General features: G+C 34.9%; 1 protein-coding gene and 1 long non-coding RNA gene across 5 annotated transcripts; one reads left to right on the top strand and one right to left on the bottom strand.

Moving 5' to 3' along the window:
* Nucleotides 1–2,398: 2,398 nt before the first annotated feature.
* Nucleotides 2,399–7,782, bottom strand: LOC111806349 (NADP-dependent malic enzyme-like). Of its 2 annotated transcripts, XM_023691617.1 has the most exons (19): nucleotides 7,585–7,781; nucleotides 7,232–7,473; nucleotides 7,032–7,152; nucleotides 6,857–6,931; nucleotides 6,377–6,528; nucleotides 6,197–6,302; nucleotides 6,060–6,125; nucleotides 5,413–5,508; nucleotides 5,266–5,337; nucleotides 5,060–5,143; nucleotides 4,883–4,981; nucleotides 4,758–4,805; nucleotides 4,219–4,272; nucleotides 4,057–4,155; nucleotides 3,901–3,990; nucleotides 3,751–3,828; nucleotides 3,592–3,666; nucleotides 3,422–3,512; nucleotides 2,399–2,759 (listed from the first exon to the last, which is right to left on the bottom strand). In XM_023691617.1, exons 1-19 carry the CDS (start codon nucleotides 7,612–7,614, stop codon nucleotides 2,542–2,544), a joined length of 1,896 nt encoding a protein of 631 aa, XP_023547385.1. In that variant the 5' UTR covers nucleotides 7,615–7,781; the 3' UTR covers nucleotides 2,399–2,541. The 2 variants fall into 2 exon arrangements, with proteins under 2 accessions (XP_023547385.1, XP_023547383.1); XM_023691615.1 differs by having other exon boundaries at nucleotides 3,901–4,155; nucleotides 7,585–7,782.
* An 800-nt stretch (nucleotides 7,783–8,582) lies between these two features.
* On the top strand, nucleotides 8,583–11,233 carry LOC111806659. 3 transcript variants are annotated; one of them, XR_002816860.1, is made up of 5 exons: nucleotides 8,583–8,967; nucleotides 9,154–9,441; nucleotides 10,188–10,248; nucleotides 10,535–10,688; nucleotides 11,182–11,233. It is a non-coding gene; the product is annotated as an uncharacterized LOC111806659 (long non-coding RNA). The 3 variants fall into 3 exon arrangements; XR_002816859.1 differs by lacking the exon at nucleotides 10,535–10,688; XR_002816861.1 differs by lacking the exons at nucleotides 10,188–10,248; nucleotides 11,182–11,233 and having other exon boundaries at nucleotides 10,535–11,174.
* The last annotated feature ends 380 nt before the right edge of the window (nucleotides 11,234–11,613 follow it).

Raw genomic sequence — 11,613 nt, forward strand, 5'->3', positions numbered from 1 at the left:
TCCAATAACGTATTTTTCTGACCTCTCCCTCCTTATTCTTATTATTATTATTACTTAATTTCAATCTCAACCATTTATTTCTACTTTATTTTATTCTCTTTCCTTTTTAAACTTTTAAAAAATATGTTTGTTTTTGTTTTAAAATATGACAACATTTTCTATTATATATGAATGAACTGAGATTATATCTAAATGCTACCTATACCAATTAATTGTACTCTTTACTCTTTTTTTCGTGGTTTCCAAAATAAAATATATTTTGTTTAAATTAATTTTCCATTGAGTGATCTTCTGAAAATTTTTAAACAAAAACAATATTGGAAGAAGAGTAAGTAACGTTATCCATATAGTAAAACGAGGGTCTCGAACCCAATTTATTAATTTTAGACAAAATAAATAACGACTAGAGATGAAAATTAATAATCGTTTAATTTGGTTTTAATTCATTTATACTCTATATAATTTAAAGTTAATATTATTATCGTCGTTATATGGGATAATTTAAAATATTATTCATATGAAATTTTTAGCTTATCCATTTGATATCTTAACCCACACAAAAATAAAATAAAATATTCTCTCACTTACCTAATTAATAAGTATCTTTTTTCTAATCCCTTTTATCTATTTCTTTTTTATTCGTTCAACAAAGTTGTTAGAATGGATATAAAAGGTAGGTTGAAATTCATTTTTCATTAATTAATTTATTTAACTATTAATTAATCGCTGGTTAATTTTAAAATTTACTTAGAGATTATTCTATGAAAAATAAATCTCCAATTTAGTTTAGGACATGTATTTTATATATTTAATTTTTTTTGTTTAAACAATTGTTGAAAAAAGCGAAGAATCTTATTTTTTTTTATTGAATTTCTGTAAATTTTTTTATGGAGTAATTTAATGATAATTTTTTATATTTACTAAATTTAATTTTGTGAAAATTTAATTTTCATTTGGGACTAGTTGGAAAATAGCATTACAATCCAACTTTATTTATAAAAAGATTAAGAATATTTAATATAATATATTTGATAAATGTTTTATATTTAAATTTTATGATTTTTAGTTATTAATTTAAAATTTTAGAAATTGAGATAAACATAACAACAAAATATAATATTTTGCCAACTTATTATATTATCATTATTTAAATAACAATTAATTTTAAAATATCACTCTCCTATTAAATATTGGATGTAGGATACTTTTCAGTAATTTAATGCATTAAATTGGAATTATACAAGTGAAATTTTTTTTAAAAAGTTATGAAATTTAGAAATTTTCAGTATGAATGATTTATTTTTTTTCAATTTAGTTTAGGTTAATTTAAAAAAAAAATTATTTAATTACATATCAACCTAAAAATAGGGTTACAATTGAAACTAATGATTGAGGTAGATTATTATTATTATTTTTACCATTTGTTTAGGTTAAATTTGTTTGAAACTAAATTTTTTTTGAAAATAGGATTACAACTCAAATTAATCTAACTCTAATTTTATAAAGAATATTTAAATAATATATTAAAATTTTAGTTATTATTGTTGCTTGATAACTCAATAAATTCAAAATTTTAAATTGTTAAAAAGATTTTTTCAATCTAGTTAATGTTTTTTTTTATTATTGTGTTTTATTTATTATTATTAAAAAAAAAGTTTTGTGTTTTATTTATTATTATTATTAAAAAAAAAAAGAAAAAAAAAAGAAAAGGGATAAGAGTAGGCAGAAGGGTGAAAAAAGAAAAAAAAAAAGAGAATATTATCGACAGGTAAACTGGTACGGACACGTGAAAAGCGGGACATGAACTCATGAGTTTCCAATTGGTTGCCACGAAACCAACCCGCCTTTTTTATATTTTACCACGAACAAGGAATAAATAAATACTACTTTTTTTTAATTAATTAATAAAAAAATAAAAAATCTGGTGGTGTAATTTACAAGAAGCTAGGGTGTGTACGCAGTCTATTGCTGGTCAACGCTTGACCGTCGTTTCTTTTCTCTCTTTTTCCCAGAAGTTTCTTCCACTTCCATTACACATATTTTCAATGATTTTTATTAATAAAAAAAACTCTTTAGGGACAAAACGGTCAAATTTATTTGAACTGATTGTCAATCTTCGTGTGACCTAAATTTGCGTGATTAATTTAAAACCAGAAATTTATAATTATTTTCATTTCAAAATATTTATTTTAATCTATATATTTCAAATTTATTAACATGGAGGTATTTTGAAGAATACTAAAATTAAAAAAAAAATGAAATAAGTATGAACTAAAAATAAAATTTAAATATTAATAAGAGCATAACCGTTGAAGATATTTAGTTTTGAAATACAGTTTATCTAATATATTTAACCTTTAATTATAAGCTAATATCAATTAAAGCTAATATCTTGAAATAGTGAAAGAATTAAAGGCCTTTATTGGGTAAGATGTATGAACTTTTACAGAACTATATGTATAATGCTTCTCATCCCATCAAAACTTACAGACAAATGATCGACAAAAAAAGGGAGGCAAAACTGGGGAAACCTTGGCAGCTTCACCGATAGTTTGGGTAAGAAGGAGTGTACATACAGCTCTCGGCATGCTTCACCAAGTCCTTTGGTTGAGGAAGGCGACCGGCCAAACCAAGTTCATAAGCCTTTGCAGCTACTTTTGCTGCAATATTTGCTGAAATCTTTCTGATGTTGGTAAATGGAGGGAATATGAGTCCCTTGTCCAAGTTCTCTTGTGTAACCTGTGCAGCAAGAGCTTCCGCTGTTCCAACAAAACAATGAAGTTAAAGAACAGATTGAGCATCATCTTTGAAAGAGACCAGAGGTTACGCAATATCAGAACAGGTTACCACTTTGTATGGATGGTATCATAATTGGTAAGTTAAGTCTATTGATCATTTTGGATTGTGTATCTATGAGATCCCATATCGGTTGGGGAGGAGAACGAAACATTCTTTATGAAGGTGTGGGTACCTCTCCCAAGCCGACAAGTTTCAAAAACGTTGAGGAGAAGCCCGGAAAAAAAAGTCCAAAGAGGACAATATCGACTAGCGGTGGACTTGGACCGTTATAAATGGTATCATAGCCATACACCGGGCAATATGCCAGCGAGGAGGCAAAGCCCCAAAGGGGGGTGGACATGAGGCGGTGTGCCAACAAGGACGCTGGGTAGATTGGGGGGTTCCACATCGATGGGAGAAGGGAACATGTGCCAACAAAGACACTGGGCCTTGAAGCCCACATCACTTGGGGAGGAGAACGAAATTTTTTTATAAGGGTCTGGAAACCTTTCCCTAACAAACACGTTTTAAAAATCTTGAGGGAAAACTCGAGAGAAAGCCCAAAAAAGACAACATCAGCTAGCTAGCTAGGTACACTATCAAATTCAAATTCATGAGCTCATCAAGTCACTTTTGCACTTACAGGCTGCTAGGAGCATGTCATCACGAACACGGATGGTACCGGACATGATCAATCCAAGACCAAAGCCAGGAAAAATATAAGCATTATTTGCCTGAATAACAAAGGAAAGCAGTAATAACGTGAGAGACCTTGCACATCACCATGAAAGGGTCAAATGAATATATAAAGACCTGTCCAGGTACAAAGACATTTCCGTTGTATTCAACAGGGTCAAATGGACTGCCGCTAGCAAAAATAGCACGGCCCTGCAAGAGGAGAAGGAACCATATAAAATGAAGTTACCATCGACAAGACGACAACTAGAACGTAGAATTGTGTGTATGTAGTACCTCAGTCCATGTATACGCCTCTTCAGCAGTGCATTCAGACTGAGAAGTGGGGTTTGAAAGAGCAAGAATAATTGGTTTCTGCAACCCACAACAAAGTTATGGTCAATATACTTTCTCTTATGAATCTGGTTGGTTTTGCAAATAAAACACCTTGTTAATGGCGGCCATCGCCTCCACGACGTCTTTAGTGAATGTCCTTCCCACGCCTGATGTCCCAATCAACACTGTTGGTTTGATATCCTGAAAAGAAATGGGAACTTTCATTGGTTTGTGCAAAAATTTGAATGGAGATGGTAAGAAAGAGACCTTCACAGCATCAACAAGATCTTGAATTGGTTCGTGCTCGTGTGCCCAAGGTTTCTTGAAGTGTTGGAGTGATTCCTTGCGAGAACTAACAATGAGACCCTGGAAACAAGAAGATTAGCACTAGCAAAAGGAGGAACTTCCTTTCATTTTCTTTTGAACTACCTTCGAATCGACAAGCCATATTTTCTTGCGAGCATCTTCCAAAGGGGTATTCATCTGCAAAATGAATTCGAGTTAGTTTTGTTCATGTGATAACCTTTAGTGGTTCTGACAACAAATTCTTGGTAACAGTCCAAGTCTACTACTAGTAAATATTGTCCACTTTGACCCGTTACGTATCATCGTTAACCTCACGGTTTTAAATGCGTCTACTAGGGAGAGGTTTCCACACCCTCATAAGGAATGTTTCGTTCCCCTCTCCAACCGATGTAGAATATCACAATTCACTCCCCTTGGAGGGTAACATCCTCGCTGGCACACCATTTGGTGTCTGGTTCTGATACCATTTGTAGCAGTCCAAACCCACTGCTAGCAGATATTGTCCTCTTTGGATTTTTCCTCCCGGACTTATCCTCAAGGTTTATAAAATGCATAGGTAGGGAGACTTACAAGGAATATTTTGTTTCCCTTTTCAACTAAGGTTGTGAGATAAGGTGGGATCTCACAAGAATTCAGCATTTTCAGCATTATATGGCCATTACCTTTTTGAACATCTCTAAAGCAATGAGTTCTGCAATCCCTGTGCCAGCCTACAAGCAACAAACACGGGAAGTCAATCGAGATACTTTACTATTAAGAGAGTTCGATACGGCTTTAGATACACAACCTCTCCAGCGCCAAGAAATAGGAATTTATGGTCAGCCAATGTTCCACCAACTAGCTTCAGAGCTGCAATAAGCCCTGCAAGGACCACGGATGCTGTCCCCTGTTGAGTAATAGTTTATACATTAGAATGCCAGTTCTGAAACGTAAACTAAAACACTGGGAATCACTTAATAATAACCTGAATATCATCGTTAAAAACAAGGTGAGTCTTGCCATATTTTTCTAACAGATCGAAGGCATTGTGGTTAGCGAAATCTTCAAACTGGCAATATGGTAAGCCAATATCAGAGGCAGAGAACCAAAAGTCCAAGTAGAAGAAGACTTAGTTTAGATTGTTGTCTCACTACAACTGTAGTTTAGATTGTTGTCTCACTACAACTGTACCTGAATGAGAATTTTCTCTCCATAATTCTGTTTGACTGCAGCCATGAATTCGTGGACAAGCTCCTCATATTCCTAAAGCAAGAAAAACAAAGGTGAAAACTTCACTATTATCACAAACCATAGGCTGGTTAACCAAATACTACAAACCTGACCAGTAGCCCTCTTTTGCCTGAGCCCAATGTAGAACTCATCATTCAACAGCTTGTCATTGTTCGTCCCGACGTCGATCGTCACAGGCAAGCACTGAAACAATATAACTTTGTGATAAGATAATAATTTTATTATTCCCAGTAAGAAAGTCAAAACATGTCTTGCGCATTCATCTATACAGCTTTCTGAATTCAGAGCTTTTGTGATAGAATTAAAGACATGGGGCAGTGTGCCGGCAAGGACACTGGACCCCAAGGGAGGTGGATTGTGAGATCCTACCTCGGTTGAAAAGGGAAATATCGAGGACGCTGGCCCCCAAGGAGGTGGATTGTGAGATCCCACGTCGGTTGGAGAGGGGAACAACGAGGATGTTGGCCCCCAAAAGGGGTGGACTGTGAGATCTCACATCAGTTGGAGAGGGGAACAATGGGGATGCTGGGCTTCCAAATGGGGTGGATTGTGAGATTCCAAATCAATTAGAGAGGGAAACGAACCATTCCTTATAAAGGTGTGGAACCCTCTCCCTAGTAGACGCATTTTAAAATCTTGAGGGAAGCTCGATAGGAAAAGTCCAAAGAAGACAATATCAGCTAGCATTGGGTTTAAGTTGTTACCTACCTAGGAATAAGATAGAAAATACTCACTGCAGAAGGACGAACACCGCCAAGAGCACTATAGAGGGAAAGCTTTCCAACTGGAATCCCCATGCCCTGAAGTAGTCCATCAAATTTAAGAACTTAAATAGCAAAAAGGCAACAGTAACCATAATCCACAGCTATACCTGGCAGCCAAGATCACCCAATCCAAGGATCCGTTCACCATCAGTAACAACAATGACTTGAATACCCATCTCAGGCCAGTTTCGTAAAACCTCTAAGATCTTCCCTCTGCACAGAAACTTATTAGTCTAAGTGTAACAGTGACTAACATAAGAACAGTGAAAGGCTACGCTTAACCATACTTCTCCCTCAAACTAATATAAAGACCCTGTGGCCGCCTGAAGATGCTTCCATATTTCTGGCATGCTTCTCCTACAGTTGGAGTATAAACCACCGGAAGCAACTCCTCAACATGCTCAATCAGAAGCTTATAGAACAACTTTTCATTGCTTTCCTGAACAAAGTAAACAGAATTGATCAACTCAAATAATTGATCGTCGTTCTTAAGAATTGTTAAGAGAAGAGCCCCACATCGACTAATTAAGGGAATGTTTATAAGTAAGGAATACATCTCCATTGGTATGAAACCTTTTGGGAAAACCAAAAATAAAATCATGAAAGCTTATGCTCAAAGTGAACCGTATCATATCATTACAGAGAGTCATGATCATCGCCAATAACTTTGCAAGTAAAAACTTACTATTCCATCTAAATCTATTTATCAAAAACTCTCATTAATGACAAGATATCTAAGGCTATCGTGAAAAAGGGGTCATTGCTACCTGAAGATCCATCATGGCCATGTATTTCTGCAGAGGAACTTGATACTGCCGTATCCTGTACAACAACTTTTTCACCTGACATTTGAGAGCCAAATAATTACTAATATTTGTATACCAAAAAGCTCGGCGATCCAAAATTGGACTCAGAAAAATGATTGGAGATCACATAGATAACCTGAAGATCTTGAGAAATGACAGTAGGAGGCAAAAGACCACGCAAGTAGTGAGTATCTCTTTCTTTATCCGTGAAGGCTAAACCCTTATTGTGATGTGGATTTCGCAGTAAAGTATATCCACTAGAGAATATATGAACAATTATGATCATGATCGAAGAAAGTAATGAAGATTCAAGAATTGAATATGATTTTCCCTCACCTAGCAACAGAGACGGTCCAGGGAGTGACCCCCTGATCCTCCATGGGCATGACCTCGCCGTAGAAGCCAAGAACCCCATCGTTAACAGCGGAAACAGGGTCCAACTCAAGAACCGAATCCTTCAATGAGCTCTCCATCAAAACCCTGTCGTTTCTTTCTGATCTCACAGAAGAAAGCTTCAACGATTCCGAGTGCCGTTTCAGAGATAAAGGACTACAAGAACTGGAAATTGGCGTCTTATTCTGTTCAAACAAAATCCACAAGATTAGCAAAGAAATGGAAGAAACCAGTGGATTAGAAAGAAAACATTCCAAAGAAAAGTCAGGTGGGGAATGAGTAGAATGTGTTGATACCAGAAAAACGCATCGATTCAACGAAGCCATGGCGAAAAGCTCGTGGAGGACTGAGAATCTTTTGGGGGGAAAAACAAGTGGGTGCGAGAGAAACTGGGAGAAACCAATGAGAGAGTCTCAAGGAAGCGAGACGAAGGAGGGCGGAAGCGTTTCTTATGGGTTGCAGAAAAATGTGCGCAATCCATGCACCCAATATGTGACGCTTACAATTACTTATACAACTGTGATGATTTGAGTATTTTTTTAAAAAAGTTTTTATTATAGTTTTCGAATTTTATATAAATGTGATCGTCTTAATGGTCACGATCATTATAAGATTTACGATGATTAGAGTAACTTACAATGTTTTTCGTAAATTTGGAAGCGATTAATATGCTCGTGATTGTAACGAATTTGTCATTTTTTTGACCATTTAAAAACGAGAATCAATATCTTTGTTGACGTTTAAAATGTCAAATTTTGGATTTAAAAAAAAGAATAGATTCTATTAATTGAAAATAAATATTCGAGAGCTATTCATTACCGTGAATAATTCATATCATATATTAAAAATTAGGTTAGAGGTTTCGATCATAAAATTTAAAATTTATCCTTAAATTAAAAAAAAATAATAATAATAATTATACCAAGTCATTAGAAAATTAAAATTTTTTTTAAAATAATTATTTTATATTTTAAAAAATTAAAAGTTCAACTATTAAAGAGTTTAGGATGATTCTCTCAAAATTTATAAATTAAATTTGTAATTTTATATATTTTTGTGGAAAATTTTGCTATTTGAGATGATATTTAAAAAAAAAACTATTTTATTTTTATTAAACTAAAAAAAAAAAACTTTAACAAAAGGAAATTGTGTACTTAAAAAAATGATATTGAAATTTAAAATTATAAAAATAAAATTCGAATTAAAATTGAAGAGAGGTTAAAAATGTAATTTAACATATTTTTTTAAATTTGTAATTGTGTAGCTCGTAAGGAGGAAAGTCTGAGTAATATGTCCCAATCCAAGAAGTAGACTTCTTACTTCTAATCACTTCTCTCTACGCTCTGCATAATTTCTTCTGTGTTTGCCGATGGAGTATCGGAATTCGTCAAGGGATTGGGATGATTCTCCATTCTAATTCACACTAGCTGAGGCAAGATCTTATGCTATGCTTGAGTTTATGTCTTTCAATCGATGCGTCCGAGTCTAGTTTTCCTGTTCGAGTTATGCGCAGAACTTCCTTACTGCATTTTCTGATTTGAAATTGCCGATTTCGATTTTGTATTTCCATTTATTGTGCCGCTAATTGTAGAGATTGTGGAGATGGATAATATCTTAAAGGACTCTGAAGATCGAACACTTGGTCAAGTGCTTTTCCAAGATTTGGTACTTCATTTCAGGTTGTAGTGTGCAGTTTTTGTAAAGCTTCGATCGCTTCTTCAAACGAGTATTTTTGCAATCCATCATCGTGTCTTTCCTTTCATGCTTGATTTTTCNAGTTTTTGTAAAGCTTCGATCGCTTCTTCAAACGAGTATTTGTGCAATCCATCATCGTGTCTTTCCTTTCATGCTTGATTTTTCTGCAGTTGCTCCCCGTGGCGCGCTAGAAAATCTCCCGTCACTGCGGTACAGGTCTTCGATTTTTTTCTTATCCATTGTGTCTGTTGATATTTGGTAATTCTTATCTGCCTAGGTGCATGACTGGTTCGAGATTCAGAAAAATTAATTGCGAAGTAGTTGTAAAAAAGCGCGGCCTCCACCTCTACCTTCGTCATCACCTTCGCCTCCGACTCCGCCTCCGAAACTTGTACTTAATTATTCGGACACTACTTTTTTAACTGACGCACCGTCATCTGGACCACCTGAATTCAAAGGTAAATTCCGCATCATTGCCGATGAGTTGTAGAAATTCTATCTGAAGTGCTCCTTTGGATTGCTAATGTGCTTCGGTTATTGGTGTATGCATAGTTTTATATCTTTTGGCTCTACGATGGTTTTGTTTTATTATCTTGCACGACACGAGGCTGGTAGAGGGAGGGGCTGCACATTGATTGGTAACTCATTCGTGCCTAGAATTATTCAAGTTGCTGTGTGCACGATGATTGGTAATTTATTTGTACTTATATTATCAAGTCTTTTATCAAGAGATTTCAAGTGGAAGGATCCATAGGCAATGTAACTTGAAACTCGCAGTTCTGAAGCATGTTAGTTTAAGCTTAGCAGACGAGCAGGGATTGCTATAGCCTGTGATTATGGTTAGTGCTTCTTGCATTGCATACCAAGCACATCTAGAGTCTCTGCATTCTGCTGCTTATAGTAGTATTGACGTTCAACAATGAACCTCGGGTTTCTAATTGAGAAAACCTGGTCCTGACAGTTTCAACCTGTGTCGTTTTGATGCCACGATCCTGTGTTCAAACCTTCACAGAATGGTGACATCGAGGCTGAACCAGGAAGTCTATGTTCTAGTCATAACATGCACTGTGATTTGAAAACTGTAGTGCCTCCTTGCATGATTAGATCTTTGGCTAAGATACTATTATTTGCAGTTCAACAGTAAGTTTTTCACTTTTTACACCTTTTGGCAAACTTGAAATCGTTACTTGAAAATTTAATGCAGGCAATGCAACTGATCTTTCAAGATTAGCATTCAAAGCCTTTTCGTCAATAGACGATGCATGGTGAGAAAAATTCAGAGTAGAAAATACAATGCTGTTACATTACATGAGCTTGATCCGTGATGGAATCATATGTTCACATTCATACAAGCACAATTTCCATAGATTATTGACATATTATAGACGATAATCGGTCCCTAGTCAGATGTAGTGCCACAAGTTTAGCTACCTAAAATCCTAGCACTGTGCAAGTATCTTGAGTTTATTTTCATTTCACACTTGGAAAAACTAGTGGAAGACAAATCTCCGTATAAACAATGCTAACTTCTCAGACATCTATTATTTGCAGTCATTCAGGATGTTACACCCTTGATAAGACTGACATTCAGTTCAAATCCTGTAAGAAAGCTTTACAGAAGTCGGGATATAGATTACTTAGCTCCACGGAGTTAGAAACAAAGTTGAAAAAGTGGTTGAAAGTTGGCTGCAATGATATTTACATGGTAACTTTGGTACATGTGATAATAATTAGATTTTGATTTTTATCGTCTAACATAGAGCTTTTATACTCAATTTTCTTACCCTGATGCCAATGTAAAGTTGATGGTTCATGCCTATACATGTCGAAACCATAAAAGCTCTAGCATTATTTCCTGCTTCAACTAACCCGTAATGTCTATGTTTAGTTATCTTGCTCTATTTACAGTCAGTATTATCATTGAGATGTATCTATTACTCTTGTTGATGTATGGTATATGGCAATGGCATAGATTATGGACCTATCATATATCATTATCAGATGAAAAGATTTTATGAAATGCTTGTCTCTTCTAGTTTCAACTCGATGGTTTACAGAAAAGTCGTTGATACTTTGAATATAAGCACATCAGTCTGCTTTCCAGCAAGCTCTGTTACTGCTTGATCTTCTTTGGTCAAGACTCGTGATTTTTGCTATTGAATTTGAGGAATCTTACTAATGTTCCTTTGACTTCATAGGTATGACGTTGCTTCGTTCCTCAGTTACCGAGTTAATTGCTATGGAGAACTAGTAAGCTTTCCCACACAATTCATATACTTATTTAGAGAGTTGCAAATAACACAAAATACTTAATTGTTTTCTGGGACATGAACTCATGAGTTTCCAATTGGTTGCCACGAAACGAACCCGCCTTTTTTATATTTTACCACGAACAAGGAATAAATAAATACTTTTTTTTAATTAATTAATAAAAAAATAAAAAATCTGGTGGTGTAATTTACAAGAAGCTAGGGTGTGTACGCAGTCTATTGCTGGTCAACGCTTGACCGTCGTTTCTTTTCTCTCTTTTTCCCAGAAGTTTCTTCCACTTCCATTACACATATTTTCAATGATTTTTATTAATAAAAAAACTATTAACTTAGGGACAAAACGGTCAAATCTTGGTGTGA

This window comes from Cucurbita pepo, chromosome LG12 (genome assembly GCF_002806865.2).
Source record: "Cucurbita pepo subsp. pepo cultivar mu-cu-16 chromosome LG12, ASM280686v2, whole genome shotgun sequence".
Taxonomy (NCBI): domain Eukaryota; kingdom Viridiplantae; phylum Streptophyta; class Magnoliopsida; order Cucurbitales; family Cucurbitaceae; genus Cucurbita; species Cucurbita pepo.

Excerpts from the sequence above, each read along its gene's own strand:
- LOC111806349 (XM_023691615.1), bottom strand. The coding sequence starts at position 7,614 with ATGGCTTCGTTGAATCGATGCGTTTTTCTG. Across the intron at positions 6,932-7,031 it reads TCATTTCTCAAGATCTTCAG|GTGAAAAAGTTGTTGTACAG; the intron begins GTTATCTATGTG and ends CTCAAATGTCAG. Across the intron at positions 4,806-4,882 it reads TATTTCTTGGCGCTGGAGAG|GCTGGCACAGGGATTGCAGA; the intron begins GTTGTGTATCTA and ends TGTTGCTTGTAG.